The sequence below is a fragment of the Euleptes europaea genome, chromosome 2 (genome assembly GCF_029931775.1).
Source record: "Euleptes europaea isolate rEulEur1 chromosome 2, rEulEur1.hap1, whole genome shotgun sequence".
In the NCBI taxonomy this organism is placed as follows: domain Eukaryota; kingdom Metazoa; phylum Chordata; class Lepidosauria; order Squamata; family Sphaerodactylidae; genus Euleptes; species Euleptes europaea.
The window spans coordinates 73,218,930-73,245,541 of NC_079313.1; the positions used below are offsets into that span (position 1 = coordinate 73,218,930).

At 42.5% G+C, this 26,612-nt stretch overlaps 1 protein-coding gene across 1 annotated transcript in view; it reads left to right on the plus strand.

Annotated features, from left to right (window-relative positions):
* The window catches only part of BEND5 (BEN domain containing 5), a 1,050,378-nt gene that overhangs the window by 777,671 nt on the left and 246,095 nt on the right, over window positions 1-26,612 (plus strand). The window contains exon 7 of the mRNA XM_056844383.1: window positions 16,330-16,419. Coding sequence (XP_056700361.1) covers window positions 16,330-16,419 — 90 coding nt within the window. The remainder of the gene's footprint in view (window positions 1-16,329; window positions 16,420-26,612) is intronic.

Consider the following 26,612-nt stretch of genomic DNA (forward strand, 5'->3'; position numbering starts at 1 on the left):
TTGACCTCCTTTCTTCCCCCAGGCAGCTTCTCCCCAGGAGAAGTCTAGCTGACTTGTACTGGGCCCAGTTAAATGGTGGCTGCCACCAGAGTGAAGCCCAGTCCACTTGTGGGGTGGTTGCTGGTAGTGCTGGGCTAGGCCCAGTTGCTTGGTGGCTGCTGCAAGTCTCTGGTAGTTCTTCTGGAAAACCTGATAGTGACATAGGGTAGCTCTAGGAATTGCCAGAAACCCTATGGTTTCCATAGAGTGTTCTGCAATTCCTGCAGTAGTTCTGAGTTTTCCCTGGAAGTGACTTAGCAGCAAACACAATGCTGAGGTTTTTTTTTTTTTAATTCTCCTGCCATCACTTGGAGCAGTGGAGGTTAAGGCGGCTGCCAGTGGGAGGCCTCCCTACTTGGAAGGCTCAGCAATATCGTTGTGGTTGTCTAGCATCCTCCAAAATGGTGATGAGAGTTCAGTGAGCATTCTTTTCTTAAAGCTACAGATGTTGTTTGTATTATTTTATGGAGTTTTAATCCCCTAATGTACTTTTTCTTTAGATTTCAAAATTTTCTGCAAATTTGTGACTTCATTCAGGTTTGTGGAGAAGTCCCTAGTTCCATTTTGTATATCTATTAATCCACATTCTAGGGTGTTGGGAAGCTAGGTAGGTTTGAATTGGACAGTGTTCATTGATTCTCAGTTGCAACTTGATGAGTTCCTGATGCATATATGAACCACTGCATGCAAAAGATCCACCATATCAAGACCCTTTTAAAACACATCCCTGCATTCATAGTCAGTGGTGCCAGACTGCTTATGTACAGCAGTTCTATACTGCATGGAGAAAGTGTCTGATCTGTGTGGTGAGCTTCTGCACAGAGGACTTACCACATAGAGACACCCACCCAGCTGCTGCCATTTGGCATCAGTTTTCAGTGCACAGACCTCAACAAAGTTTTGGAAATGAGGTAGTGGGGTGCAATGGCACCTTCCAAAAAAGGGGGGATACCAGCTAAAATCCACCTCAGTAGATTCTTCCTGCCCCATACCCTCCTGCTGCTGCTAATATTACTGTTTGGGCTTCTTACGGGGAGAGCTAGGAACTTATGTGGCTCTGAGCAGGGTCTCTCAAATGCAACCCTAGAGGAGAAGGAAGATGGCAAAATTGCCATTTTGCCTTTTGCATCAGCAGCACTGGCACTTTTGGAAAAGGGAAGGAGAGATTTTGCTTCCTTAGTGCAGCCTCCCAACCGCATAGCTATTAATCCATTCAGATCTCTCAGCTTCAGGAATTAACTTTCTTGGGGCTGAATGGTATTGCCAGGAGGAGGGGAACATAAGAAAGATCCCCTATCCTTGTTCTCTTGGACTCTCAGGTCCAACCCAATGCTTTTAAAAAGTAGGTAGCAACATTGGTAGGTATAGCAAAATTGAAGAACAAAATCCATGTAGTACATTCTATTAAAACCAGCCAAAATAAAACAGCGTTTATGGAAACTTTTGAGTTATACAGAACTCTTCACCAGGCTAGATGTTTTAAAAATGAGGGGGGAGGGGGCTGCCACACATCTTTTAACCTATAGTATAACAGTGCATTCCTGAGATTTTCGCTGAATCTCCTTAGGAGGTGGCGTGACTTCACCACCAGCGTAAAAATGGATTAAGATGCACTTATGCTGCCGGTGAGGGCAGTTCCGCCGGCACCCGAGTGCTGCAGAGCCATGCCTCGCGCTTCCGTTGGCGCGGCCTCTCCATGGTGCAGGCCACAGCATAAAATGGTCATGCCGGCACAGGGGGGCGTTCCTAGGCCGGGGGGAGGAGCCGCCGGTTATGAGGCTTCCTATCCCCGTTTGGCCTATTATGCCGGCGCCGGGAACGGCAGTGCTGCGCCTGCTTTTTAGCAGGCACAGCCTCGCTGTTTTCAATGGGGCTTTTTTTGTTCTTCTGGCATGCGCGAAACGGCTTAAGAGGAGGCGTGGCTGCGCCTCTTCCCCACCGTCCCTGCACACCGCCAGCTCAGGAATGGGCTGTAAGGCCTCTTTGTATCCTGTGTAGGATGCTTTGCTGATTCCAATGGGCCGAGTATGGCTGGTTGGTATCAGGCTGTAGCTCTGGCAGCCTTGGAAGAAGCCAAAATGGAAGCCATCCTTCTGAAAATATTGCCACCTGTAGTTTATCAGCTCTATCTCTCTCAGATGCCAAATAGAATGCATAAATCCCTTAAAAGGCTGAGAAGAAAGGAAAACTTACTCAATGCTTTTTGTTCATGGGGAACCAGCAGCCAGTCTACATTTTAAGAAAGAAAGCCAGTCAAAGGGTGCGCAGGCAATCATTTTTCTAAGTTAGCAACAGATAGACAATACAACAGCACTCTTCATAGGGGAGAGGTAACAGAACTTGCTGCTCTGTATTGATGCTCCTCCCTACCTTTGGGACAAGGGAAAAACTTCCCCTCCCTGCCAAGAGCTGAGAAACATTTAAATGGTGGTGCTAGTCTGCATGCCTGGTTAGATCCTGCCTTCACAAAGTTAGGCATCCAGCCCTTTCTGTCTCCTTCCTTTCACAGCACCTCCCTACTGACATATCCCATCCATTAAATAAATGATAACTGAGAACAAGGCCCTTGGGCATCAACATGCAGCATTTATTTTATTAATTTAGTTCTTGCTGTGTGAGATTATCTCTCCCCCCCCCTCCAACTATTAAAGTTGCCTTTGACTTTAATTAAAAGCTCTCTCTAGGCTATCAGGTTTGGATTTCTTTTAAAAGAAACATATCTTGCTGGGTAGGCTTTTTAAAAAGAAACCTAATTCCATACTGTGAGAGATCTGCATGTATTTTTTGTGTGTATGTGCATGAGGAGCTGCATTTTTATGACCTGGTTTATGTGGACATTTCTCCTGGGATTACATATTCTTGACATATTCTATTGCATTTGCTTACACAACCAAACTATAAAGTTAGTTTGAAGTGAAGAAGGGGGGGGGGAAGGCTCCCAAGTAATGAGAATCTCTCTCTGTGTGTGTCTTTTGGCTCATCTCAGAGTAACAACTGATCATATAAATCATTACATAATAATTGTCATAACAGCAGTTGGGTAGATTGCAGAAGTTTCCAGGGAAGTGGTACCCCCTATTTCTTACTCCATGCTCACCCATTAGGGTTGCCAGGTCCCTCTTTGCCATTGGCGGGAGGTTTGTTTGGGTGGAGCCTGAGGAAGGCGGGGTTTGGGGAGGGGAGGGATTTCATTGCCATAGAGTCCAATTGCCAAAGCGGCCATTTTCTCCAGGGGAACGAATCTCTGTCGGCTGGAGATCAGTTGTAATAGCAGGAGATCTCCAGCTTTTACCTGGAGGTTGGCAACCCTATCACCCATGTGCACTAGGAAGCCAGGCAGGGTTACCAACTCTGGCTTGGTAAATTCCTGGAGATTTGGGGACAGTGATGGGAAAGCAGAGTTTGGAGAGAACATAGTGCGGCACTGATGTTTCTGGCACTGCTGGCTGCCTAGCAACATATTCTCTCAGATCTTTGTTTCCCAATTACAGTTACTGCCCAAACAGTCATCTTTGGCCTAGACTAAATTGCAAATGCCTACTTACCGACCTCTGCTCCTAGCATCTTTCACTCCCCATTGGTGTCATATAATATCAGAGAAAACTTATTATAAGAACACTGACTGTATCCTGTGCATTAACAGGCAGTGTGTAGTCAGCTAGAATATAAATCCTCCATCCCCTTACAAGACCATGTTTCATCTTCAATATTTCATTAAGTGTGTGCCCTGCAGAAGTTCAAGGCATTCAACATGATCAGATCTCTGAAATACAACAGAGAGTGGCAATGAGAGGGAAATCGGGTTATGCTAGTGTATCTGCAGCATAATGAAAATATACTGCTCCCTCATAGCCTCTGTGGAATTATTTATCTCAACCAGGCTTAGGGTTGCCAGCTCGGGGTTGGGAAATTCCTGGAAAGTTGGGGGTGGAGCCTGGGGAGAGGGGGGTTTGGGGAGGTGAGGGGCCTCAGCAGCACATAAAACCAAAGAGTCCACCCTCCAAAGCAGCCATTTTTTCCCCAGGGGAACTGGTCTCTGTTGTCTGGAAACCAGTTGTAATTCTGGGATATCTCAAGGCCCCACCTGGAGCATGGCAACCCTAACTGTGCTCCTTGTGACTGTCCTTATAACTTTTGAAGTGGAAGGTAGCCTGTGTGTGTGTGTGTTAAGTGTTGTCAAGTTGCTTCCGACTCATGGCGACCCTATGAATCAATGTCCTCCAAAATGTCCTATCTTTGACAGCCTTGCTCAGGTCTTGAAAATTGAGGGCTGTAGCTTCCTTTATGGAGTCAATCCATCTCTTGTTGGGTCTTCCTCTTTTCCTGCTGCCCTCAACTTTTCCTAGCATGACTGTCTTTTCTAGTGACTAGAAAAGGTAGCCTACCACCTATGTATTGTGCCCTGCCAGGTACTGAACATTGGGCAGGTTTGATGTTAGGGGAAGACAACAGAAACAAGCAGTTTATCAAGGCTCTTTGGACTTGATGGGCTACAAGTTCATTAATGGAGGTCATCACAGAGCATTTATCTAGATGCAAGAAAGGTAAACTCAAGTAAAGTTGAAACCCCCCAGTTTAGATGGAGCTCTGGTAATCTCAAGGCCAAATGTTGAGTGTTAAGCTGCAGTACTGCAGTCAAAAGCTCTGCTCACAACCTGAGTTTGATCCCGACGGAAGTCGGTTTCAGGTAGCCGGCTCAAGGTTGACTCAGCCTTCCATCCTTCCGAGGTCAGTGAAATGAGTACCCAGCTTGCTGGGGGTAAAGGGAAGATGACTGGGGAAGGCACTGGCAAACCACCCCGTAAACAAAGTCTGCCTTGGAAATGTCGGGATGTGACGTCGCCCCATGGGTCAGGAATGACCCGGTGCTTGCACAGGGGACCTTTACCTTTTTTTTACCACAGAAAAAACCATTATTCTCCTTTATCAATGCAATATATTATTTACTCTTTCTTCCTTCTTATCTCCTTCATGTGGTTCCCAGAATTACTGCTGATCTGCATACCAAAGAGATCAGTTCCCTTGATAAAATGGCTGTTTTGGAGGATGGACTGTAATTCTGTAATAAAATGGGTATTTCTAGGGCCCCAAGTTTTGGCAAGTGAAATTCATCTCATCTAAGAGCAGTTGCTAAATAATTTAAAAACAGATTGAAATGTTGTGGAGCCATCAGACACCCCTGCTTAACTCCAGACTTCATAATAAATTTTCTGGTCATTTGCTCCTCTAGCCCACATCTAACTTGGGCTGCTGGATTAGCATAAAGCAACCTTATCAACCATAGAATCTACAATCAGTTGTGGTTTTTTTTAAGACTTTGCCATAAGCATGTCCTAGGAATTGAATCAAATGCTGATTTCAGATCCATGAAAGCCACACACAGCTTTTTCTGAGCATAGTGGGTATATTTTTCTGCCAAATGTCTTAAAAGAATACAGTGATCGATTGTTGAGGCTCCCTGTCTAAAACTTGCTTGTTGTATATTCAGCACTGATTCTGAATATATCCAGTCAACTAACTTATAATACAAATAGAATTGACTAATCACTGATAACAAGTTAATTGGCCAGTAATTTCTTGGATTCATTCGTTCACCTTCCATAAATATAGGGACAATAATAGCATATTTCCATTGGTCTGGTATTTTACCTGTTGAGTTAATTCTGGTGAATAAAGGTGCCTGCAAAGTTCTCCACCATTATGGATTGCTCTTAAACCTTTCAGCTTGTATTAGGTCTATCCCTGGAGCTTTGCCTACATTAAAACACCTTATCAAAATACCACTTGTTTAGATAAGACTGGTGGCCATGTTGGTATTCTATGTATCTCCTCTAGTACATCCCTTGTATCTGCTATATGTTTGGTAAATATGTTGCAGAAATGGATTTCCCAGGTATCAGCTGAGATACAATAATTCATTGGAACAAGAAAACTTAAAAACAAAACACCCAACAGTTTTCAAGTGAGATATTGGGAGTCAGGATCAGTCAACGACTGAATCTGTCAATGAGATCCAAGTATATAACAATGAATTGATATAGATAAGTCTGAGAGAGTATTTGGTAGGGTTGCCAACCTCCAGGTACTAGCTGGTGATCTGCTATTACAACTGATCTCCAGCTGACAGAGATCAGTTCACCTGGAGAAAATGGCCGCTTTGGCAATTGGACTCTATGACATTGAAATCCCTCCCCTCCCCAAACCCCACCCTCCTCAGGCTCTGCTCCCAAAATTTCCAGGTATTTCCCAGACCGGAGCTGGCAACCCTAGTATTTGGGTACAATAATAGTGTGTTCATTGCTGAGCATTTTACTTTCTATTTTACTAGTTCATTTGTGAGATTTATAGATAATCATCTCTGGAGAAAACTCATGAAAACTGTGATTTTGAGTCAGTGATACATTGTCAGGTTTTGAATTTTCAGTTATAGTTTTCATTAACTTCCTCTGTCACAACAACATTGCTTTCATATGATCTTTGGGTTGAGTCTGGATCGTGGGATGACTGCATTGTCTGGGAGTCCCTGGGGTCTCAGTAACCCTATGTGAAGGCATGTGAAAAGATATATTCATTCACTGTAACAGGGCCTAGATGGACATCATGCAGCATATATACAACCACATGCATTTCTGCAACCACACTGACTGAGTATGCTCAAGCCTGCTTCTCCACAAAGATCTCCTTTGCTGGATCAGGACATAAAGCTTGAGTATTTAAGGGGATATCCTGACCTGGATGGCCCAGGCTAGCCTGATCTCATCAGATCTCAGTAGCTAAGCAGGGTCGGCCCTGGTTGGTACTTGAATGGGAAACCACCAAGAAATACCAGGGTCGTTATGCAGAGGAAGGCAATGGCAAACCACCTCTGTTAGTCTCTTGCCTTGAAAACTCTACTGGGTTGCCATAAATAGTCTGCAACCTGATGGCACTTTACACACACACATTCAAGGGGACAGTAGCAGCATACCCAAAATACCATTTTGGGTGTGTGTAATCTAAGTTGTTCCACTGTGAAGAAGAAATTGTTTGAATAAATTATGCCATACATAGTCTTCTAAAGGCAATCTTTATTATTTTTTTCTTGTACTGTATCAGATGAAGGACATGTGCATTTTGGGAATGTGGGAAATGGTTTTTGGGGTTCTGGGATTATACATCAAATTTAACAAGATGATATATACTTCGGAAGAGACACATTTAATGTACCACTTACTCTCAGCATCAGTTATTGCCTTACTTTCATCTCTGGGGCATAGAGGTTTGTCTGTGCTACAGCCTGACTTTATAAATAGCAATACAGGCAAGGGAAAAAAGAAAGCAGGCAAAGGACCTGTCTGCTAAACTATTATGCTATGATGAGGATGCAGGCAGGTGACACTAAATGCTACTTTCTGCATCCTTAATTGCACACTGCTATCATCTTGGCTGTTGGAATAAAATAAGGTGCCACTCATATTCCTGTTTCCATTCCATTTCATAGAAACCTACATTCCAAAAACGCAGATGCCTGTGAATAATCTAAATGCAAAATCCTGTTTGGGAGGTATGGGGAGGGAGGTATAAACTTAGCGGGTTTTATACACTAGTTAATTTCCGTTCCTCATAGAGGCATTGAGCATGACAGTGTCAGAAAGCACAGAAGCAGAAATATTTGCTTCCAAGGCTTCATGCAGATTAAAAACAAACAAATAAGAAGTGAGATGGGTGAAAATCCTCTTGCTCAGAATTGCTTTGCCATTTCTGACTTGCTGTAGTAGAAAAATAATTTTACCAGAAGATATTGCTGGCCTTTTGCTTGACAAGAACATTGCCTCACTGGGCTATTAAGTTGAAAATGCAGTCAAGTATTAACACTGAAACAGTTTGCGTGATTTCCCACCCACCCCCTCTGCATAGAGCATCTTCAAAGGAAGTGGCAAAGAGATACCCTTCCTGTTAAAGGGATGGATGGGCAAGAAAAAAGTGTCTGGCTTGGGGAAAGCAAGCTTATTGCTCTTGGCTCTAAACAGGTTGGCTGATTTGGATCTAGACATACCAGGTTGGTGAGTCACTGCCTACTTAAACTGTCATAAAAATTCACTTTACCACGTTCCACTGGAGATGGTTATTTGTCAGAAAGGATGCAAATGTTACAATAGAAAAGGAGTATAAGAAAGGGAAAAGAAACATTTGTCTAAAAGGAATGAGATCATATGTGTATGATACTTTCAGAAAATCGGTGTCACAAAGATTTGTGTCAGGCATCTGTCTATGACTTCAAAGTGCCTTCATGTTTTTGTTCCTACCTTGTTTGTTTCAATGTAGGATTATTTCACCTACCAAAAGGGTGGCTGCATTCATGTGTTATGATAAATTGTGGTTTGTTTAAACTGGTTTGTGCACAAAATCCTCTGGTTAGTATACTTGGTTTGCCTGCAAAGCCTGGTTTGTCTGTTTCTTGCCTCTCTCCAGTCTCCAAGCAGGGAGGGTATCTATACTGCTAATTCTGAGGGAAGGTAGCCATAAGTTGGGGTGGAGTAGGATAGTCAAATGGTGCTTTATGAATTCAGAAAATATTACAACAAACCACAATTAATACAAACTGCAGCTAACCAGCAACAAACCCTAGTTTGAAATCCTGATTTGGTACAAACTAAAAAACCCTAGTTTCTTGGCTGTCTGTATTCAGACATCATGACTAACTGGGGTCTGATTATTATTGATTATAATGATGGTTTACCATGACATCTAAATGCAACCCAAGTATCTAAATGTTTCATTTTCCTAGTGTTAATATATATGTATTTATGTTCTTTTTCTAACCAGCCACCAGGGCTTTGACTGTGTATATCAGTAATAGTGGGGCAACAGATGTGCTAACTCCCTATCACTCTTTCTTGGAAATACTGCAGTCCATTAAAGTGATTTTGCAAATGAAAGCTAAAAGCCAAGCAAAAGCCTCAATCTGTTTTGTCTATGGATGATTATGGTGTTCTTTATGTTCCCCTAAATGACAAACCAATTTGTTACCTGCCTCCATAAACATTTCCTTGTATTAGAACCAGAAATGTTTTATTTTTATGAACCCAAATTTTATCTTTTTATGAAGACACAGGGGCACAATAAAATTAACATGCAAATATAATGCCCAATTTGCATTTTTTCCATGGCCAGCAGGGAAAAAGCTGAAGAAAATCAATTGTCTATTAGGTAAACACCTTGTGCATCAAGAACTCAAATGAAATCATTGCACTTGGTCCTTTCATTTTGAAGCTGTCAGATTGATATGGAATGGTTGGAAAGAGTCTAAAACATCTTTTCTGTTTTTTTCACAAAATAAACATATTTTGCCAACTTTTCAATGCTGATGATAATATTAAGCAAGTTACCGTATTTTATTTTTAATTATTTCAATTTTATTCCACACTTTCTCCAAAGAGCTCAGGATGGGACACATGATTCTCCTTGCCTCTGTTTTATATTCACAGCAACACTTGTGAGTTGGATAGACTGAGACAGAATGACTGGCTCAAGATTATCCTGTGAGTTGCATGGTGATCAGTGATTCAAATTTTGATTTCCCCAGGTCTAGTGTAAACACACTGGCCAGCATGGTGTAGTGGTTAGGAGTGCTCTAATCTGGAGAACCGGGTTTGATTCCCCACTCCTTTACATGAGCAGTGGGCTCTCATCTGGTGAACTGGGTTGGTTTCCGCACTCCTCCACATGAAGCCTGCTGGGTGACCTTGGCCCAGTCACAATTCTCTCTGAACTCTCTCAGCCCACCTACTTCACAAGGTGTCTGGGGAGGGGAATGGAAAGTGATTGTAAGCCAGTTTGATTCTCCTTTTGGTAGAGAAAATTGGGGTACAAAAACCAACTCTTTTTCTTCTTCTCCTCTTTATTTGAGCCAAAGCACAGTACTAATAAACATTAGTACTAGGACTCAAATCTGCAATTGATGAACCTACAAGAAAGGTGTATCTGAGCATGTACATATATGTGGGAGCTGTCTTACATCATATCAAGGACTCATCATGATAATGCCTGTATGCCACTGTCTTTGAAGGAAGAGTGGATTATAATGTAATTAATGAATGAATGTTTGTCAAAAATTCAAAGAAAGAGTTCAGAAGGAGCTCAGAAAGAGTAATAGCTCAGCCTTGCCTGAATTGAGCTTCAGTTTATTGCAGTGCATTCCTGAACTTTAAGGGCAAAAGCCCTTAGGAAGCCAGGAAGGCACTGCACCGGCGTTAGGACCCCCGTGCTGGCGTCCGCGCTACTTACACCAGTGTTAGTGGCCCCAACAACAGATATTTATTTGAAACAAACCCCCCCCCCCGCCGCACCACCTTCTGGAATTGGCTGGTCAAATAAGAACAAAACCACCAAAGAACAGTGCCTCCTACTCTGAACACGGCTTCCTCTCCAGAAGGATAACATGGTCTATGGTACTGAAAGCTATTGAGAAGTCCAGGAGAATCAACAGAGACAAACTTGCCACATCCCACTGATAAAGAGCTTCAGTTAAGGCAATCATGGCTGTGTCTATCCCACACCCAGTCCTAAGTCCATAATGAAATATTTCAAATAACCCATCCTCTCCAAAACTAACCGAAACTATATAGCTACTACCCACTTGAGCACCTTGCCCAAAAATAGAATCTTTCCCTGATTATTACAGAGGATAGGGTAGGCAGTGAATAAATTAGTTGATAAAGGAATTAAAAACAACATTTAATTTGAGAATTCATCAGTTGCTTGTTTCATAAAAACTGTCACTCAAGGTGGGGGAATAATCTGATTAGATTCTGATACAGTATATGCCATGTGACTCATATTACTTTCTAAATTATGGCTTCTGTAACAAAATTATCATTGTACAAATTGTGTGACACCACACCCTTTGTGGTGGTGTTTGAAACCATGAAATCCAGCAGATTCCAAGGCATGTTTTAAATAGCAAACAGTGCAAGTGGACAACGTTATTCTTTTTTCCCCTGACCGGAGGGGGAGGGGAAAACTCTCTGTTAACTTTAACTTTTGATTAGCACTCCATGTGATAACACGATGAAATTAAAACCAACATGACGGAATCCCATTTATTCTGTCTCTAATAAAAGGTCATTCCTGCAGCCATGTTGCCATTTCACTTGCCTCTCCAGGGCTAAGTCTGGAGAGGAGAATAGGGGCCAACAACCCATCAGTGTAACCATTGTTAAATAAGCAACCTGAACACCACAACATTAAGCAGAAAAATTGTATTTGGAGAAAATTGGTCACAGCTTAATTGGCAATGGCTGAAATGCACTGGTGCAGCATGTGGGCTGAGTCAGTAACATCATTCTACCCCAATTGTACTGGCCGGGCAGGCAGGCAGGGCTGCAGCTGCACCACGGTGCAGGGAGAGCTGGGGAAGCGTGTGGCAGGTCGCTGAGGGGGAGGAAACTGAAGCTGCTGCTGCTTTTGCAGCTGGCTGGCTGCACCGGGTGGGAGAGATAGCTGGGAAAGCACAAGTCAAGTCCAGTCTAGAAGTCAAGCCGGGGGAGTACTTATCAGGAGCGAGGCAGTAGCGTCGCTGAGTAGGCAGTCCATGTTCAAAGTCACTAGCAAGGCAGTTCGGAGTTCTAAGTCCATGTCGAAGTCAAAAGCAGGCAGGGCAATCCGAAGTGGAGTGTCCGATGCCAGAGATCAGTAAGTTGCTTCCACAAACCGCATCTGTCTTCCTGTTCCATAAATCAGGCTGGTTTCCAGAACGAGGCAGGTGTGGCAATTAATCACTGCCCTCCTCTTCTGCAGTTGTTAACTCTTGCCGCCTCGCTTGGAGGCGTGCTGACTTGCGTCGGTCACTCATTAGCTGCCTCATCTTCCTCCGTCTTTGTTCTCCCAGAGAACATTCTTCCGAGGGGACCTGCAACCCCTCTGTCGGCTTTGTTGTTTCCATCGGCTGTTTCTCATCATCTGCTGCTTCAAGAGGTTCGGCCACTGCAGTCTCCGGAGAGACTGCTAATTGTTCTGATTCTTCCTCGGACGTGACGGAGCCTGGGGCCATGACACCAATGCTCTTGTTGTCATCCTACTCCCAGCAAGCCCGTTGGAGTAGCGTAGGGATGGCAGAACAATGGTTTCACCTGGACGTGAGCCGCTTGGTGATTCCCCCACCACTAGGGAGGAGGCTGTTTGGACAGCCCCTGAGCTGGGCATGTCCTACCCTAAGCCTCCCCCAAAATCCCTTAATGGGAAAAGAGTGTGCAGGCCATTTCCCCCGAAAACTGATTCCAGCCCCATGCTAAACACCGCCCAAGTTGTGACAATTAACAAGACTGTTAAGGTTTTAACATAGGGAGGGAAGGACGTGCAAAAACAGAGGCAATCTAAGAAGGAGGCAGTAAAGTGCCTCCGTATAACCTTCCTAGGCATACCAGAGGGAAAACCTTCCCTCCATCGTCTGACTGATCAGCCCAGCCCCACCCCTACCTCCTCCAGATAGGCTCAATTTGAGCCTCTGGGGGGAGGGCTGATTGGCCAGCTGTGTCAGCCAGGCCAAGCCTGAAAAACCAGGGAGGCTGAGCAGCAAGCCGCTGCTCTTCCCCCTACCACTGCATGGGAGCCAGCTGGCTCAATGGCTTCCCCGAGGCTTCCCCCACCCTCCTCCCACTGCCCGGAGGGGTAAACTGGGCTACTGACAAGCACCCGGAAGCCACACTTTTGGCTTCCCTAAACACTCCTTCTCAGTACATCACAAAGACTTGAACAGCTATGTAGTTTGAGTATCAGCCTAATACTGTGGCGATATATTTCTTACATAGAAGAACTGAAAGTGGGTTGGGTGTGGACTTGCCCAAATGTTTCCATTTTTCTGCACTGATAAACGAGACAAAACAAATGTTTAACTGTCAGTCTTGCTTCTGACCCCCACACACCTCCATTTCCTTCTATATTAAAGAAATATATTGTATATTCCAGCATCTACCTGCCCCACTTCTTATCTTCCTTCATTTTCTTGCAGCCTAGCTTCTGTACTAAAATAGAAAGGATTTGTTATCTAACACAGAAGACAATAAAGAAGATTATGTTTTTGCCTTTTTCAGATGCACCAGCAAGACTGTGTAAAATATCATTTATTTTGCTTAGAATGCTATTTCTTGGTAGCAGTTTTTAATTTTTTTACCATATCTGATTGAAAAAGTCAGCAAAAATGCTCTTGCTTCATGTTTATATGTTAAGAAAAATAGTGACTGTTAAGAAAACTTTTTTTTTTTTTGGTGTGTTTAGTGGTAACTACTTTGACTTTTTAACAAATAAGGCAAAGGAAAAGATCAGAGAAGATACATAATGCGCTAACCCTAAATACAGCACTGCTGTGTTTATTTACAAAGCCATATGTGGGTGTCTTTAAAATGCCTGGAATTCTTCCCTCTTCTTACATTTGTGTGAGCAGCTCTCGTACAGGTTTGAGTATTTCTTGTTTTACTGTTAGACACAGACTTAAGGGTTAAATTCCTTTTTAAAAACAGTGTCTATATCAGCAATTCATTATATATGTTTCATAAGGTAGAATGGAAGAAACAATAAAAATTAAGGGGAAAGAAAACTGTCACAAGGATAATTCCCTTTTAAATGTCAAACATAATCTTTAAAAACAAACACCAAATGACTGAAGTTGTAGACACTCTTAAATGTTCTTCTTCTGTGTGTATATGATTGAGGGCTGATTTGTCCCTGCCTTCCTGCATTACTGCATGGTAATGCTAATGCCACTGCCTGATCATCAGGTTTTAGCTGATATTATTTTGTTCCTTTCTGCTGCTACTCATTTTTCTTCGACAGGCAGGGTTGACCCCACCAGCTGTTGCTTTTGTCAGAGTCCTTCTCTTCAAAGATTATTCTACCTCTGAGGCTCAAATCTGCACCAGAGATATGTGAAGTTAGCGCATCAAACACCAAATAAATGGTTGGGCTGCAGGCTGAGCAGCTGTAGGAGTTTCCAAGAAACTAAAAGAATATAAAAGAATCTTTCCCATGCCTCTTGGACAGATACTTCTGGAGAGGAACTGAAAATGTATTGATCAATGTTACATCTTCCCCGGGAATTACTATTTCCATGGAACACAATGATAATAATTACATGTTTTTATAGCAATGTAATTCACTTCCTACTATGTATATACATGTAAATATCAGCAAGCCTAAAATCTTCATTCTCTGCAACTGTTGCTTTTACAATCTTACATCATTTGTCTTTCCAACAGCTAGGTGAGATACACTTGAATGAGATTTAGGCTGCAGTCATAAAGCACTTTAGTAGTGATAAGCCTCACTGAATAACATGAGACCTCTGAGTAGACCTGCTTAGGCTTGCTCCCTAAGTAATTATTTCAAATTCTTCAGGTAGCTTCATATGTAAACAGGTATTTTAACCTAGAGTCCACCCCTCATAACCTATGTTAAAATAGTTTGTAAACCTGAAGGCAGGATTATGTGTTTCTTGATTTGCTTAGGGAAATGTTTATCTGAAAAGCAGCCTATACATATAATTAATAAACAATAATAACCAATTCATATCAAAATGCTCTTCTAGCACCAGATTTCTCTACTTATATTGCTCCATGTGGTGGCTGGAATCATGAGTCAGTAGATGAATACAGATCACTGCCAAGTAGTAATACGCAATAGTAAGCACATTAGCCTATGCAGGAATTCAATGTATACATGGAGGGTGGGTCATGGCTGTATTTTGTGCCCCCACTGCTTCTGTACACATGATATCTGAACATTATTACCTTACCTACGTGAACTCCAGTGCCACAAGCTGTACTTCAGAAAAAAAAAATTTGGTATATAGATCAAGCAGTTTAAGCTTTTGTGTGTTGTGGTGCAGGTCCATAGGCCACTATGCAGTTGTGTCCCTCAACATGTAGAGGGTGGTACACTGATGGTGGTTGAGCCAGGCAACAAATTTACTATTCCCTCCCTTCTGATGCATAGATTATGTGGCCTGCACAATAGGGTTACCAACTTCAGCTTTGGAAATTCCTGGTGATTTGGAGATGATGCCTGGGAACATCAGAGTGTGGGGAGAGTAGACAGCTCAGCAGGAATGTGATGCCGTAGAGTTTATCTTTCAAAGATGCCATATCCTCCAGAGAACTGGTCTCTACTGTCGAAATCTCAATTGTAATTCTGGGTGAAGTCCAGGTCCCACCTGGAAGTTGGCAACTGTGTGAACAGACTGCTGGACTTGATGGGCCTTGGTCTGATCCAGCAGGGCCTTTCTTATGTTCTTATGTACAGGACTTTAAGTAACCAGTGGTCTGTGGCTTACCAGTCCTTAAATTTCTGATAAAATTCAGACATGTTATATGATTTTCAGTATTTGGTGGATACCTATGATTGGTTTATCAAGCAGTCACATGCACAAAGTTGAAAGATCACTCTATACGTGATTGCTAGCATTCATACTTATGCTAGAAAAAGTGATTATATAAGCCTGACATATAGAACTTGATGGGTTTGTTTCCACTGCATGGTCAGAATACCTTGGAACAGTTTTTTTCCCCTTTTAAATTACGTATAATTTTTCCTATTTATAAATTATGAACCATTTCAATAAAAGTTTAGAGTTTAATAATAACAGTTATGAGGCATCCAAAAATCTTTGAAGGAGAGAAGGAAAAAGAAAAATGGATTTCCCCTAATTTAACCTTCCTTCTCTTCCTTACCCTTGAAGATAGTTTTGAAGGGTAGCCTTGTTGGTCTGCAGTAGATTCTAGCTAGATTCAAGTCTAGTAGCACCTTAGAGACTAACAAGATTTTGGGAATATAAATGTTTGAGTGTCAAAGCTTTCTGACGAAGGGAGCTTTGACTCTTGAAAGCTTATACCCCAAAATCTTGTTGGTATCTAAGCTGTTACTGGACTCACATCTAGCTGTTCCCCTACTCATGATTCTTAATTCACTTAGCTACTTCCTCATTTCAGGACCATTTGGTGAACCGTTCATAGAATCTTCAGGCTTTTGTGCCTGTATCGGAAATAAAGTGCCATCTTTGCAGAGGGCAAGGGAAACCAATCCCCCCCCTTGCCCTGATACTTTAAGAAGTGAGGGGGAATGAATTTTGTTTTTGCATATTTAGAGGTTTCCCCTGGTTTTCAATCAAGCTCTCCTGTCTTTGGCCCCAAGTTTGTGCCTTGCATATCCAAAGCTTAATGTTTAGTCCATGTATATACAAATTAGAAATATGATTGCCCTTTTGTCCTGTAGAGACTTAATTTCAAGACTTATGTGCTGTCTTTTTGTTTGCCTCAACAGTAAATCTTCACCCTGGAGTAGAGCAGAAAGTAGTATTTATTACTGCTCGTGTCCACCCAGGAGAAACACCATCATCTTTTGTGTGCCAAGGTGAGTTTGAACCAGGAATGGAGACTTATTTTTCCCCCTCTGTGTTTTCATTTGTCTTTGTCCTTTATCACCTATTCTATAAAGCTGCCTTGTACGGAATCAGGCCATTAGTCCATCAAGGTCAGTATTGTCTGTTCAGACTGTCAACAGCTCTCCAGGGTATCAGATAGAGGTCTTTCACATGCTTGTGATAAAATAGTATGCTTGGCTATTCCAGTTCAAATTTTAAGCAGGCAAGAATTTGGGTCCTGTGTTAAGCTCCTTAGAAAGCCAAAGGAAGGCCAAATAAATAGTGCAACTCTTGTTTGTTCATCTGAAGTAAGACATCTGAGATATTTCACATCGTAAATCAATTATTCTCATTCACAAGAAGATATGATATGATCCTGCATCACCACTGATCTCTCTTGTGTCTCCTAAATGCATCTAAATGAATTATCTGGTTACTGTTTGGGAGGGAGAGACACATTAAGTCTCTCATTCTATCACTCACTTGGTCTGCAGAGTGGATATGCAGCCCAGGATATGCAGCCTAGCATGAAAGAACACAGCTGGGGTTCCTGCCCTTATTCTTTCTCATCTGCATCCATGCCTGCCTGCCTGCCTGCCTGTCTGTGCAAACAAAGCATTTGCCTTTCCCCTACCTTTAGGTGGAATTTCTGTCATGGGGTATGTGGGGTGGTGGTAGAATGTAACCTGATGCCAGCCTGTACCTATCTTTCTTTCTGTCTTGCCTTGCTGTATGCGCTAGCAAAGTCTTTGCCCAACTAAGCAGGTGGTGAGCGCAACCCCAAACAACAAACAAAATAGGTCATGTAAACAAGATCCGTGTTGACAAAAAAACCAGAAAACGCTTCCAAAGCCTAAGACAAGAAGTACAAAGGTGTTGCACAAAAATGACAGTTGGAAAATTATGTTTGGTAGGAAGATGGACCAACTGTTCTGATTGGATGATATCCCTATCATAGTAGCTTGGTGCTGGTATTGCTCCATTGTATTGGTATATTTGCTTGTTGCACAAGGGTGGGATTATTTGCCAATATAGGTTAAAGATTTATTTTAAGGTTTGTGCTCGTTACAGAAGGAAAATTTGTGAAGCATTTAAAGCACAAAAATAACAAAGCTTAATATATCTAGCTACACAGTCAAGTTCTTAGGTTCAAATGTTTGGCAAAGTTTAAGGCAAGATTTCAAGAGGTTTTGTTACAAGTTACCAGTTTCTTCAAAGGCTCATGTGTTTTCAGCATGCAAGTTTCCAGAGTCAATCGGACAAGAGTTCCCCCTTTAAGGGCAAAATCAAAATGAGTTGTGATGAAGTCAGGCATGGACCCGCCATAGCCATAAAGTTCATGATTTCTATCTGAACGAGGTCTACTTTTATCTTCACATTCTCAGTAACGTGGGCCCTAATACGCCAATGAGAATGCAAAGAGAGTCATAAACCTATAATTGATTGATGTGTCACACTTGCCCCTATATCACGTCAGGATGACCAAGGCATTTCTGATTCTGCAGCAATCGAAACACCTGGAGATCCTCGGGTCAGAGATAAGAGCAAGGCCGACAGATTTGTTACTAGGGTAACTAACGACCTTCAATTAGGGAGGAAGGGAGGTGGAATAGTTTGCATTTGGCATGCTCTGCCCCCTTCCTTCAAAGCACATTCCTCAAAACGAAAGTGCGTTCTCACGGCTGTAAATTGCTGAGTGAACCATTTGCCTCTCTTAGGCCTCCTGAGTTTAATATCAAGTCATACCAGGCCCTGGTCTGAACCAAGGAATTGTAACCAAAGAAATTGGGAAACCCAGTTTCTTTACACCATGAACCATCAAAAAGACAAATAAGTGAGTTGTAGATCTAATCAAGCCTGAACTGACTCTAGAAGATAAAACGTCTGTAGCAGATGGGACTTAAAGGAAGGGGTGTGTAGCAGACGGTTCACCCCCCCCCCCAAGCTCTGACCGGCATTTGGCAGGCTTTGGCAGCACAGTGAGAAGTAAACAAGGCAGGGCCAGAAGAGGGAGACTATCAATGGAAGGAGGGCAGAGGAGCACACAGTTTTAAAAGGAAAGTGTTGAGAAAGAGGGAGGAGGCTGGAAAAGGAGAGGTGAGATAACAGCCAGAGAAACTGCATTGGGAGAGGGGACAAGACAAGAGGTAGCTGGAGCAGCGAAAGATGCCCTCGCAGGAACAAGGCAGGATTGTCTGGAGGCCTCAGAGGTGGCTGGCCAAGGGAAGGACTGAGAGGGCTGTGGCCAACTCCAAGGCAAATGGTGACACACAGCTGTGGAAAGCAGCAGCGGAGGTTGGGAGGCCTGAGAGAAGACAGCAAGAAAGCTCTGACAAGAAAGAGGAGGAAAGCAAACGGCTACAGTAGCAGGGGAGAGCAAGGCCAGCTCCCAGAAGGTCTTATAACCCAGGGTAGACTACAGTAAGGGAAGTGGGCACAGAGTTCTTGAGAACTCTGCACTAGGGTGCACTAGGGGGCTGACTGAAAATAAAGCAGAGCAAAGTAGGCTCTGGCTAGTGAGGAACCTGGGAGGGAGACCCTTTGCTGGCTAGTCCATAGGGGTGCCCCTGGTCTGAGGCCAGTTGAACCACAAGGACTCAACTGAGGCGATCATACTTTGTTCACATTATGAGAAGACAAGAGTCACTAGAAAAGACAATAATGCTAGGAAAAGTGGAAAGCAGCAGGAAAAGAGGAAAAGCCAACACGAGATGGATTGACTCAATCAAGGAAGCCATGGCCCTCAGTTTGCAAGACCTGAGCAAGGCTGTTAAAGATAGGACATTTTGGAGGGCATTGATTCATAGGGTCGCCATGAGTTGGAAGCGACTGGGCTGCACTTAACTCACACACACACACACACACACACTGTTGTCCACTATAACCTCAAAATATATTTCACTCCCTCATTTTCTAAACAATGTATCCTTTGGGAGGCTGGGCAACCACAAGTTTGAAGAAGAAGAAGAGTTGGTTTTTATATGCCGACTTTCTCTACCAATTAAGGAAGACACAAACTGGCTTAAAATCACCTTCCCTTCCCCTCCCCACAACAGACACCCTGTGAGATAGGTGGGGCTGAGAGAGCTCTAAGAGCTGGGACTAGCCCAAGGTCACCGAGCTGGCTCCATGTGTAGGAGTAGGGAAACAAACCCGGTTTTCCAGATCAGAGTCCACCGCTCCAAACGATCGCTCTTAAGCACTACACCATGCTGGCTTAGGGCTACTGTGTTCTTAGGGCACATGTTCTGCCTTTTTCAAAACAATAAATATCATTAGCTCACTTAAGGCAAGATGTGATGCTTTCCTTTTGCTTTTCCCCCCATCCATATTAAATGTCTAATTTTTCTTTCCCCTTCATCCTCCAATAAACAAGGACAAGAATCTTACACGTTCAGGTAAAAAAATAATAATTTTCAAGAGCATAGGTTTTGAAGTGTAGACTAGAGCGGTAATAGCTTCTGAAAAGAATTTCATTAGAGCCTGACTGAATTTTTGTTAGAGTTACTAGATAAATAGAGATTCCCAGAGGTCTTTTCAAATTGTTATTTTAACAACATCAGAATAACAGGTGCTGTATCTTAAAATGAATCATTTCCTGCAGAAAAGACACCTTGACAATCAATGCTTCTTTCACATTCTCCTTTCAATATTGCGATTATGACACATTTGGAGGAATCTATTGGTTTGGGTTGCAGCCAATTTTCACAGCCAGCATTGAATGTCCTCTGGCCATTTCTCTTCTCATCATCTCATTTACTGACATCTCCTCCTTTCTGGGTGGCATGTGGGTCTCCTCCTCTTCCTTCACAAGATTCTGAAGTACACTGAGGCTGCAGCCAAAGCTAAAATAATGAACCTGGATACATGAGGCACAGCGCAACGGGCAGATTCTGCACTACTGCAAGAAAATGAGCAAGACCCAGCAGCCACAATTTGCAAGATGTTGTGGCTTCTGTCAACATCTAGCAAACTTTGAAAATATTGTTAAAAGACTGGACACTTTGCCAAGGTATGTCATAGTAATGCCTCCAAACAAGTTTTATTGTAGTTCTAAAAAGGGCATAACAACTGCTGCATCACTCAGTGAGTCAGCATAGGCCCAGGCCAAATCTCCATTCAGATTTGTTCCCTGTCTTACCATACTACATCTCCAAGCAGGCAGTGCTTCCAACTCATTCATAGCCACTGCTATAGCTAAGAACACCACATACACTTTATCAAACAACTTTTGCCCAGTGTCCAGAAATGGGAGTTGGGCGAGAGAGGCAAAGGTCACATGCCATTCAGTAGACTGACATCTGAATACTGAATATACACTACAAACTTCTTTATGAAGAGTGCACCTGAGACCTGACAACTCTATCCCTTGGCCAAGTTTAGGCCATCAGTTTACCAACTCAATAGTAAAAAGGGAGCAGGAAATGGTTGCAATTCAACTTACAAAGGGGGGAAAACGCACGGTCACTTTATCCTCCTTTAATCCCTGTTTTAGCCAGGATCGAATGCACATTAAGCGAAACACATGTGTTCAATCCTGGCTGAATCCTGGCTGAAACAGGGATTAAAGGAGGATAAAGCGACCATGCATTTTCGCTCAAAAAGGTTCTTGGGTGAGAGTGGCTAGCCTACCCTTTTGCTTTCCCTCTCAGGGTGGCTCCCTGTCAAAGCTAGTTGCTCTTCAGGGAACCTGGGGAGTCACTTTCCTTGTGGAAGGACAATCCCTGATGTCACTCTCCAATCGTTTTAGTGTGACTGTCTGAAGGATGGCATGAGGTAAGGAACTTGGCGAAGGAAACTTGTAGGCACTTTGATATTCATGTAGTTTTAGCATATGCATATCTGCTTGGAAGTTAAGTCTAGGAATATGCATTCAGATATATATGAGCTGAATATATGTCCAAGAAATAACTTATCAGTATTTTTCAGAAATATTTGGGTCTCTGGATGGTATCCAGGATTTTCCAGGATGCTGGTAAATGGATCCCAAGAAATCCCAAAAATATTCAGTATTAACGAGGAGTATTGGGAGCCAGTATTTGAAGGCTTCCAGGATTGTTTTCTTTCTTTTTTCTTTCCTTTTTTCAAAGTGTCTGTGTTTTCCCAGGCTTGGTATTGGCTAGTCAGGTGGATTTGCCATAGATTTTGCCCTTTTATATTGTTATTGTTGACTTTACAATGTTGTGTTCTTTGCTCAAGTTGCTTCATGACAGGTTCCCTTTTTGCAGTGGATTCTTGGGTTTAATATTACTGCTCTTGGGTTGTGCATTGGCTTGATTCTCTGATTTTACATGTGCAAGGCTTGCAACAGCATTCACATTCTGTGTGGCTTGGGAAATTCTTGGGTTGCACATTGGCATGGATTCTCAGGTTTTACAGGGTTTTTTATAGAATCAGTGGAGGATGACTGGGGGCATCTTGTTCAGGGGCACTTAGAGGTCCAAATCACTTGAAATTTGGTGGTGATTTAAAGGCACCATCAGCTCCACCGTAATTTTGGCACCAGCAGCTTTAAAAACAGCCCCTCCAGCCCCCTGATACTGTTTCCCATAGGGAATAATGGAGATAAAAAGTATCAGAATTGATCTGGTATTTGGAACCCAAGAAACCAGGAATACTGATTTTTTTCTTGTTGATACCTGGTTCCAAAAAATACAATTTTTTTTAAAGCTGCATATCCCTAGTTAAGTCTTGTTCAATTTGGCTTATTCTCAGATAGATATGCATAAGATCTCAGCCTTTGTTTGGGAGCCTGCTCCAAAAATGCATATTGTCAAAACAGTATTCTCGGACTGAATTCTGAGGAGAGTCATTGCAGTTCTCAAAACAGCTGTCCTCATTAAATATGTCACACTTGGTAATTGAAGAAAAGTAATTAAATAAAGATCCCATTAGATTTAACTTTTTGTCAATGACCGGTTAAACTGAAACTGCAGGAAAATCGTCCTTTTCTAAAGGGGAAAAAAATCCAGCAAGCTGATCAGTCCAATCAAGCACTGTTCTTCATTTCCCCTACATTTGCTACTTTAAAAATGCCTTTTATCTGTGTTCAGCAGCAGGAATAGCTTTAAGATTTAACAGCAAGTTCCAGAACAGCCCAATGGTTTCCTATCTCTAAGCAAGCCCAGCAAACAGGCCAGACAAAAGATGGCAAGAGGTGACAGGGCCTTGACTGAAGAGATAGGATCACTGCAGATTTAGATTTCATTTTTGAGAAATATTTCCATTTCTCTAGGGGATTAGCAAGTCCCCTATGGGGAAAAAGAACTGAATTAACTATTTTTCTACCTGTGGCATACTGTAATCTCAAAATGATGGTATCTGCGGATTGGATGTGAAAGTGAATTTGGCTTGATACCCTCTGTGCAGCTCCCTGACCTGAGACATGCACAAAGTTGCAGAAGCTGTCCTTTTTTGCCATAATCCAATGATTCCACAGCCCGGAGATGTTGCTTAGAGCAGCATTTCTAATATTCAGTAGCAGATAGCTCGGCATACTCAACTAATCGTCTGCCCAAACTCCAACCATGAAATGTTTGTTAGCTTGGTTCCATTATCTTTCACTGCTAACTATATGAGATTGAAGAGCAGCAATCCCTTACCTTGCAAGACAATGATTCCCAAATGCCCCCCCCCCCGGGGTCTGTGATTATTTAGGTACATAAAGTACTAGAGTCGAGTTTCCATTTGTTTATTTTTACTCTTTATCAATCTTTGTTCTACAATACGTTTGAAATACTGCACAACAAAATAAAGAATATACATTAAACACATATGAAATGATTACAGTGCCATTCAATATTAAAATGCACAAATAAAAGTCAAAAGTACTTTTTTAAAAGTATAACAAAACCTAAAGCTACTGCAGCTTTAATTGTGTTCAAAAGCCTGGCAGAATAGGTAAGTTTTCAATAACCTTCTAAAGATTAACTGTGATGTTGCATGGTGAGATTCTCATGGCACCACCACCCTTAGTAGAAACCTTTCTCTAGATGAAATGTCACATGATGCTGCAGTTCCCTGACATTAATTTTGGCTGTAAAAAGCAGCTGCAGACAGGCCCAATGCCTTAAATCCCATCAAATATCTGTGCTAATGGAAGGATTGCTATCAGTGGATTGTGACTTCTCTGCCTCCTCTTTCCTGTTGCAGTCCAAACTTCATCCCCAAATTCTGCTTTTGGGGAACAAAGGGCCCTATAAACAGTGTGGGGATGAGTTGGAGGTCTGCCACTGGAAAGGAAAATCAGCAAAAAATACCTCCCTTGCACATGCAGAAATTATTTGCAGGATCCTACCCAATATGTGTTATAGGCATGATATTGAGGAAGTGGGATGAACTTTTCCTCCCCATTCTATTTCCCCAGTCAAACACAACCTCCCATCTTGGTTTTATATCAAGCAGAAGGGGGAAAGATCTATCCAGATTGTGCCTGCTTTTTTCCTTAAAGGTAAAGGTAGTCCCCTGTGCAAGCACCAGGTCATTCCTGACCCATGGGGTGACATCACATCCCAATGTTTACTAGGCAGACTTTGTTTATGGGGTAACAGAGTGGTTTGCCAGTGCCTTCCCCAGTCATCTTCCCTTTACCCCCAGCAAGCTGGGGACTCATTTTACCGACCTTGGAAGGTTGGAAAGCTGACTCAACCTTGAGCCGGCTACCTGAAACCAACTTCCATTGGGATCAAACTCAGGTCGTGAGCAGAGCTTGGCCTGCAGTACTGCAGCTTACCACTCTGCTCCAGGGGCTCCTTACTGGGGCTAAAAAGAAGTCTATGAAGTGGTGTGTATGTATGTGTGTGTTGGGGGGGGGAGAGCTGAGAAGCAGCACATATAGGAAGAATTAACACACACCCCTTCACAGGACTATATGAGCCCCAATCATATGGGACCCCTCATGGTTGCTTCTTAAAGTCACAGATTATGCCTGGAATTCCAGACATGTAACTCCAGCACCACATGTAGTTTGATCCTTTGAGCCACCATGGCTAGGGTTCACAACCTCCAGGTGGTAACTGGAGATCGCCTGCTGTTGCAACTGATCTCCAGGTGACAGAGGTCAGTTCGCCTAGAGAAAATTGCTGCTTTGGAAGGTGGACTCTATGACATTGTACCCCATTGAAGTCCTCCCCTCCCCAATCCCATCCTCCTCAGGCTCCACCCCCCAAATCTCCAGGTATTTCCTAACCCGGAGCTGGCAACCCTAACCATGGCACATACCTCTCTAATGGATGGGACCTGAAGCAAGAAGTCCCCAGAAGAACACAAGCACTATGAGGAGTTCTATGGGAGAAGGAACTTTCTAAGACATGCTCTGCTCTTGCTTCCTTTAGTAATTTCAGGATTATATGTTTAGACTTCTATAACCCAAGCAGCACAAGACTGAAGTCCGTCCATCACATGCTACTTTCGCCATAGTGGATTTATCTCAAGATGATTGTACAGGCTCAGATGTGCACAGTGAATGTAGTTCAATCACCCCTTCCTTTGGTGAGAGTAGGTATTTACTGTGCCAGTTCACAGTTCCAGAAGCATCTTGCTGTAATATGCCCCAACTAGGGATTAGGAATTTGGGTTTCCCTAGGATTAGATAACTGTATAAAAGCAAAGTCAACCTATTGGTCCTCACTAAAGGAAACTATTTTATCCCTTTACTACAATCTTGTATCCTCTAGCACGTCCCCTTAGTGGTCTCTCTAGTCTTTCTTAAGAAGGGTACATTATCAAAATGATGAAAAGAAAACCAATTGACTCCATCTTTTATATCTGCTATTACACAACAGCTCTCATGATATCCTCTCGGTTTTATAATAAAAGTTCCTTTGCTTCTAGTTTTGACAAGCCGATAGCCCTTATGGTGGAATAGAACAGGATGGGCTAGGTTAATGATTTTGGAATCTCAGGCTGTTTTTATCTTTTGAAAGAGCCTTTCCCCTTCACCTTCAATAGTTTTCTAGCTTTCCCCTACAGTTGATGTTAATCTCACTAGTCTATAGTTTCCTGCTTTGTCTCTTGACTCTTTGTACTTTGCTTGCCCTAGCACGGTTCAGCTGAATTGATTTTTATTTTCATTTGGTTTCACTTCTTTTCTTTCTCAATTGTCCTCCATTTGCTTCTAAGTCTCCCTGGATCTCCACTCATTCTGCTGTGAGGATCTGGCATTCAAGGGTGACTGTGACCCAACCAGTGGAAACATTTCCTTGATGGGACAGCATAGTCTGGCAATGTCTTCATTTATAGAGTAGTGAAAAATGCTCTTAACATGGATGAGAACAGTTTATAGGCAGTCTCACCTAGCACAAAAAGGGTATGGGTATGCTTTTCTTTTCTAACCTTAAAACTCCTCACTATTCTGTCGTCTACTTGACCTGTTTCCTCATTTATCCTTGCTTTTTTACTGCTTTCTTTTCCTTATCAATCTGCTTTTAGCCTCCTTTTTTCCTACCAAGAGGCTGATTTTATGTTACCAAACAGGAGTGTTCAAATGTGAGTTGAGCTGAATACTGCTAGTTACTGTGAGATTTTTTCAGCTCTAAATTCAACCTTCATTTTCCTTTATACTAGCAAACCTTTGGGAAGGGGAGAACTTCATTCTGAGAATGTGCTATAATTTTCAATGTGTACCATGTTTGTAGTATTCAGCTAGAATGTGAAAAAGGGATGGGCGTGGCATCTTGAGCAATGTGTTTGATTTTGTCTGAAAATCTGAATCTTGTGTATAGGGTTGTGCATATCGATAAACCCAAACTGAAAATAAACCCAAAATTAGCCGTTTCAGCAATATTCGGGCTTTGGGTTTACCAAACGCCAATTAGTTTACCAATCTCCCCAAAGCCGAATATGCGCTTCCCGAAAAAAACTGAATAATTATTTTCATTTGGTTTCACTTCTTTTCTTTCTCAATTGTCCTTAATTGTCCTCCATTTGCTTCTAAGTCTCCCTGGATCTCCACTCATTCTGATGTGAGGATCTGGCATTCAGTAATAATTATTGAATAATTACTGAATAATTATTCAGTTTTTTTGGGTTTGGCTATTTGCCTTTGCTCAGAGGTATGGCTCTGTGCTTTCTCCCGTTTTTCTATCTTTTTTTTTTCTACTGGTTTTGTTAGGGCCCCATAGTTGGATCCCTTTTGATCATGTAATTGGAGCCAACTTGGTCTGACCAACCTTTCAGTGGGTTG